Source organism: Agelaius phoeniceus, chromosome 4, assembly GCF_051311805.1.
Source record: "Agelaius phoeniceus isolate bAgePho1 chromosome 4, bAgePho1.hap1, whole genome shotgun sequence".
In the NCBI taxonomy this organism is placed as follows: Eukaryota; Metazoa; Chordata; class Aves; order Passeriformes; family Icteridae; genus Agelaius; species Agelaius phoeniceus.
The window spans coordinates 43,348,132-43,353,968 of NC_135268.1; the positions used below are offsets into that span (position 1 = coordinate 43,348,132).

Here is a 5,837-nt window from a genome sequence, read left to right on the forward strand (position 1 = left end):
ATGGGAAGTTGGAAAGGGATGGGCTTTTTCAGATGCCACAGAGTAAGACTCGCATTTTAGGACTAAATCTGTCCAGGGCTGATGACTGCTACAGGATGAGTACACTACCTAAACCACCCAGGTTGAACTCTTAACAATGCAGTTGTGCTATGCTAACCTTTCATACAGGAGAAAATTTAATGACTTGGAATATAAAAAAGCATACCATAGCTCATCCACTTTCACAGAAGCAAGCAATCTCAGATGTTTCAAACTGCATCTCTTTAGAATGGACAGAAATCATTATTATTTTCACCAGTCATCTCTATGTTGACCATAAAGACTCAGATCTTGTGAGGGGCTGACTTACATTGTCATGCTCATTGTCATTGAGCAGCTGGCAAGGCTGCTGATTGTCCTGCATGAATCACTTTGACTTTTTTGAAGCAATAGACTGGAATTAAAAGTAACCATTACTGCAGAGTTAAGCATCATTCATTATTCTTCTACTTTTGCAATGGGTAGTTTTGCAATCCTTACCTAAAACATACTTCAGAGGGCAGCAGCTATCATCCAAAGTTTTCATCCATAGTAAATTAAACACAATTATCAACTCTCCCCACAAAGAAGAACAAGAGATAAATTTCTTAAAATTATTGCTATATTTAGCAGCTCATAACATCACCAACATGCACATTTCTGTGATTTAGATTTAATACAAATATTTCAAAATACAGATCTGAAAAATGCTCTCCATTTTTATTACAGGCCTATTCAATAAAATATATACCTTTGGTATAATATGTTCTGTTGTATATAGGAAATCATTTTCATTGTCATCAAAAATATATTTTAGCACTTGCGAATTACAGGGGACTTTAATTCCTCAGATAACCCACATATTGGATACAGTATCTTGAACCAGCTCATAAATATGTAGACATGGTACAGATGTACATTTTCTGTAGGAAATGGAAAGTGAAAGGTCTTTGAGAATTCTAAACTTAGTAATGATTAAGCTACTTTAACTGTCTTTATGCTACTTTCATAGATATATAATAAGACATTATTTTCATTGAAAATATGCTTTAATAAGGCAATTTTTGTAAGAATTTAAGTAGTATTTTTCTTGCATTAAAAACTCATTTACTTGTAAGGTGGTCATGCCTCCCTTGCTATTCTAAAATCACTACACGCAAAGCAATAAAATTACAGAGCTAAGCATCCTCCAAGGATGAAATCACAGTGAAGAAAGCTGTGATATACTTTATGCTGTAAATCATGTTGCATCATATCATATGATGATACCACAATAGAGGAGAGCTGGTTATTTACACAGTGGTTCTGACTGGAAAATGTAAACAAAGATGAGTCAAGCACCTCAGCAATGCATTGACTTGCTAGTTCATATCCAAGGTTTTACAATGTTGTTCATTTAGTTCTATTGATAACTTGACATGAGGCACCTGTTTTTAAGGTAAGAAACTGGTCAGATGATGAAGTGTCAGTGGGGCTTTCAAGCAAATATGAATTGATTCCCTTTAGTTCATTAGTAAACCAAGGGTACACTAATCTATGATCCAAGAAAGAAGGAATGCTATTATGCTATTAGATTTAAATTCAGCTTAAGGAGCTCTACGACAGAATGACAGTTGTTTTCTGAAAGAAAACCTCCAGTTAAGTAAATAATATTTTAAAATAGCAGTGTAAGTAAAACGTTAACATAGATTAACAAAAGTCTGATGGCTATTCAGAAGCTCTTTGTCCCACTGACATTGTTGGAATTGGCTTGGAAAAGCCCAAGTGTACTTGGACATCACTGTAGGTATAAACAATTGAGCATTAAAAGGTATGACAGTTGGAGCTTCTTTCCAGAACTAAATGCTCTTTCTTTTTAAGGTCAATTTGAAGGTGAATCCTATTGTTGTAAATTACTTTTCACTGCCAGAGGACTTCATTATAAAGAGAGATTCATTGTTGCAGGAGACAGCCTGTCTTGCTATTTTTCCTCACTTCACACTGTACTTCCCCTTATTGAAGAGGTCCCTGCTGTCTGTGGAAAGTCCTGAGAATCACATGTTCCTCTTTGTACCACTGTTATAAGTAGGATAACTTTTCTGTTATTTAAAGGTGTCTAATTCTTCTAGGCTATTACACTATGTTCATAATTGTGGTAAACACCTAATTATTAATTTGAAAATTTTATCTGTGACAGATTAAAAAATAACTGCTAGCCTCAAGTTATTCTCAGGGGATCAGTTTCAGAAAGATGTTAAACACTCATTCTGTATATATGTTTTATTTTCCAGTGTTTCATGGGCTTAAGATTCCACTAACCAGACAAAACTGTTATACTCAACTATTACTCCTATTAAACACATTAATCTTTTTCTCACAGAGATTTAGAACTTCTGTCTTGTACACAAGTGAGATATAACAGTTCTTCCTCACTTATGTTTCTAGAAGGTGTTTCCCCAGAAACTCCTCTGGGACACTTCCTGATTTCATGAGTTACCATCTCTTGAGAAATAATGGCAATTTAAATTTCTCTTCCCAACCCTCCTACACCTCTTTTTCATGCTGAAACGGCTTGCACTGATGAATCATGGCTCTTTTCCTTCCTTGCTGTTTATCCTCCTGCCCTTGGAGCTTTGAAGATAATCATTCAGGCTTGTTTCTCCTGCTAAAAGCTATTTTAAAATTGAAAAGTCAATTGAGAATGCCAATCCCTAGGAGGGCTGGTGAGGTTTAATATCCAAAAAATTATATTCGTGTCCATGTTAGTAGCAATGAAATATAGATAGAGGTACTTTTTAAAAATCCTAATGAATTTTCAGTTACCTTGATTTTTGACTTCACATCTCGTAATACATTTCATAAAGGTCTGATTTCTTTTTTTTTAAAGAAGTTTTCAGAGATTTTAGAATCAGGACTGTAACATGGACAGAAAGAGCATGTGGAAAGTGAGAGGAATAGTTTTATGATTTGTTTTACTGAAGCAGGCAATATGGATACTTCTGATTCAATCTCTTTCTAGGTGCTTATCTCCATCTAAGAAAAAAAAGTAGTCATTCATAACTTTTTATTTCCTCAAGGACATCACTATGTCATTATACAACGGATATACCATTGTATAATGTGATCTGTATGTCAAGGCTCTGTAACAAGCTTCCAAACATCATGAGAAGGATTTGATCAAAGTGCTTTCAGTGTAGAAGGTATATTTCACTATAACATTTAACAGGAGGTCTAATAAAATGGACACTTTTTTTTTGGATGCTGTTGAGTGATAATAGTAAGATTCCCATTTTCACACAGAGTCCACCTTCACTTGATTGTTGTTTGTAATCAGTGGAGAAGGTTTGCTTCTCATTCTGTCTCCTGCATCATTAGAACTATCCTGGAAAAAAACTTTTGCTGTACAAAAAGTGACAATAATTCTCTTGTATTCTCTTCTGAAGTTCTGGTTCAGGAGTCCATATACTATAGCATTAAGGCAGCTGTTGAAATATGCCATGTAATAACTAGACACAAACAACCACTCTGGAATCCTAGGGATTACAGTTTTTGGGTTGACAGCCACTGCAATGCCTATAAAGTTCAAAGGAGCCCAGCAGACTGCAAACAGTACAAACACCACAAACATGGTTACAAAGTTTCTGAAGTCATGTGGTTTCAGCCTCGGGTTGTTATCCGGTTTAACCCTTCGCCTTACCTGGATAACGAGGATCCATATTCGCAAGTAACAGAAAGTGACCACGGCTATGGGGAGCAGGAAGTGGAAAAACACAACTGCTATGGTATATGCTGAGCTCACAGACTGTGCAAATGTACAGGAGTAAATCCTGGGGTCATACTGCAGCGATCCCACAAACAGGTTGGGCACAATAGCGACAAACGTTAGGACCCAAATGAGGACAATATAGCACAGTGAATTCCTGTCGCTGTACAGCTTGTCATATTTGAGGCTGTGGCAGATATAGCAGTACCGATTGATAGCGATGCCTGTAATATTGAAGATTGATCCAATGACACTTAGGCCCATCAAGAAGCCACTAATCTGGCAGTGTAGGTATCCCAGTTTCCATCCGTTGTGAAACACAGATGTGAGGACCAGTGGATAAGGGTAGATAGCTACTATCAAGTCTGCAACTGCCAGGCTTACAACAAACACATTTCCTGTAAAATAAATATAAAAAGGCAAGTATTAGTTTTTCTTTTGCTCCCTTCTGTCATTTCTGCTCTCGTTATATTAATGAGCAGCCTCAGTGGAACACTTTAAATGTAATTAGTTTCTACTTCCTGGCTCAAAATTCATTGTCATATATCAGAAATAAGAGACTCATTTTTAGTTTAAAAATGTAGCTTAACTTAAAGATGAACATTTTGAAAGTAAACTGTCTTTAAGGTTATCTACCATGACCTATCATTTTTATCATGCCATTTGTTTGGATTCTTTCAATCACACAGACTTAGAATTCATATCAAATCAAAATATTCATAACTTTAAGGCTTGCTTTGGTTTTAAATAGTCTTTCTTGAAAAATCAGCAAAAATAATATTTCTAATAAATTTCCAAACTCAAATTTACCTTCTTTATTTAACTTCCTTTCATTACATTAACTAGCCCTTAACTTGTCCAGTCCTGAAATTAAAATCTCTTTTCTCCCATTTATATTTCAAGCTTCCATGACTTTAGTATGACTTTTACATTATTCTCTTTGAATCTGCTGGCAAGTACTTAAATAACCCTAACTTCTAAGAGTTTTGTTGAACACAGACTAAGTTGACTTTCCTAAAGACATGCTCTTCAGTAAAAAAAGAGATGCTGTGGAGTGGCCTAGACAGTTCCCAGACAGTGCTGATGCCCCATTTTTCTCTGCCTCCAAACTGGAAAATTAAGAAATGGAACATTCTGCTGAATAATTTTTAAACAAAGGGAGATTATATTCTTCAAAGACAATAGAATCCATCAGGTTTTGAATTCATGTTTTGAGAAGAGATTATATTTTCTTTTTTTAGTTGCTTCAATGATAACCCATCTGAATACCTCCCAACCATTCTAATTTCTAAGAAGAGGCTCACAAGAAACACTGATGTCACTTTTATTCATTTCTTTACAATAACTATTACATGTAGAGGCCTAGCTATTCATGTCCATAAGTACAGAAAGCTTTCAATTTTATCTTCACATGGGTGTTTTTTAGGTAAATAAATACATATATACATAGACATTTGATATTCTACTTTGTAGTTCTGAGATTATTCATGGAAGATGAAATACGGGCTTCTATTACAACCTGTAATAAAATATATTATTAGTTTCAGATGATGTACAATTTCAGTGCTAATCCAAGATGGGCTTGGTGAATTGTTCTGTGCATTTATTCTGAGCATATAAAATATAAACAGATAATAGCAGGTTAGTAGGAAAGGCAAAAGTATCTATGGACCAATAGGGTGTTTTAGCTGCTAAAATTCTCAAAACTACTTTTTAAATATATTATTTCAAATATCTTCAAATGCATAGTCTCTTACCAATTTCAGGCTTTAACTGTGCAGTTAGAAATGTTCAATCTGCAAATACTGTCAGAGAAAAACAGAAATTCTCTTTCTCTGGATGCTGCCTATGCTATTGTGTTTAAATTTTGATACATGCACAAAGTACCACATTTGATATTTATACTAATGGCACCTGGAACAAATGGCCTCCATTAAAAGACTGCTGCACTAGTTTTTCTTGATTTAGTATCTGGATTTATAAATAACTTTCTTGTGATGGTGTCTGTAGCTGTTTTGTCTTTGACTGTGGATTCACTGCCAGACTGAAATATGCTTATCCTGAAGCCTTTGGCAGA

At 35.1% G+C, this 5,837-nt stretch overlaps 1 protein-coding gene across 1 annotated transcript; it reads right to left on the reverse strand.

The window, feature by feature from the left end:
* Nucleotides 1-1,021: 1,021 nt before the first annotated feature.
* On the reverse strand, nucleotides 1,022-4,189 carry LOC143693971 (melatonin receptor type 1A). Its single transcript, XM_077177465.1, has one exon. The coding sequence runs from the start codon at nucleotides 4,022-4,024 to the stop codon at nucleotides 3,290-3,292; it is 735 nt and encodes a 244-aa protein (XP_077033580.1). The 5' UTR covers nucleotides 4,025-4,189; the 3' UTR covers nucleotides 1,022-3,289.
* Between the last annotated feature and the right edge of the window lie 1,648 nt (nucleotides 4,190-5,837).

Excerpts from the sequence above, each read along its gene's own strand:
- LOC143693971 (XM_077177465.1), bottom strand. The coding sequence starts at position 4,024 with ATGGGCCTAAGTGTCATTGGATCAATCTTCAATATTACAGGCATCGCT.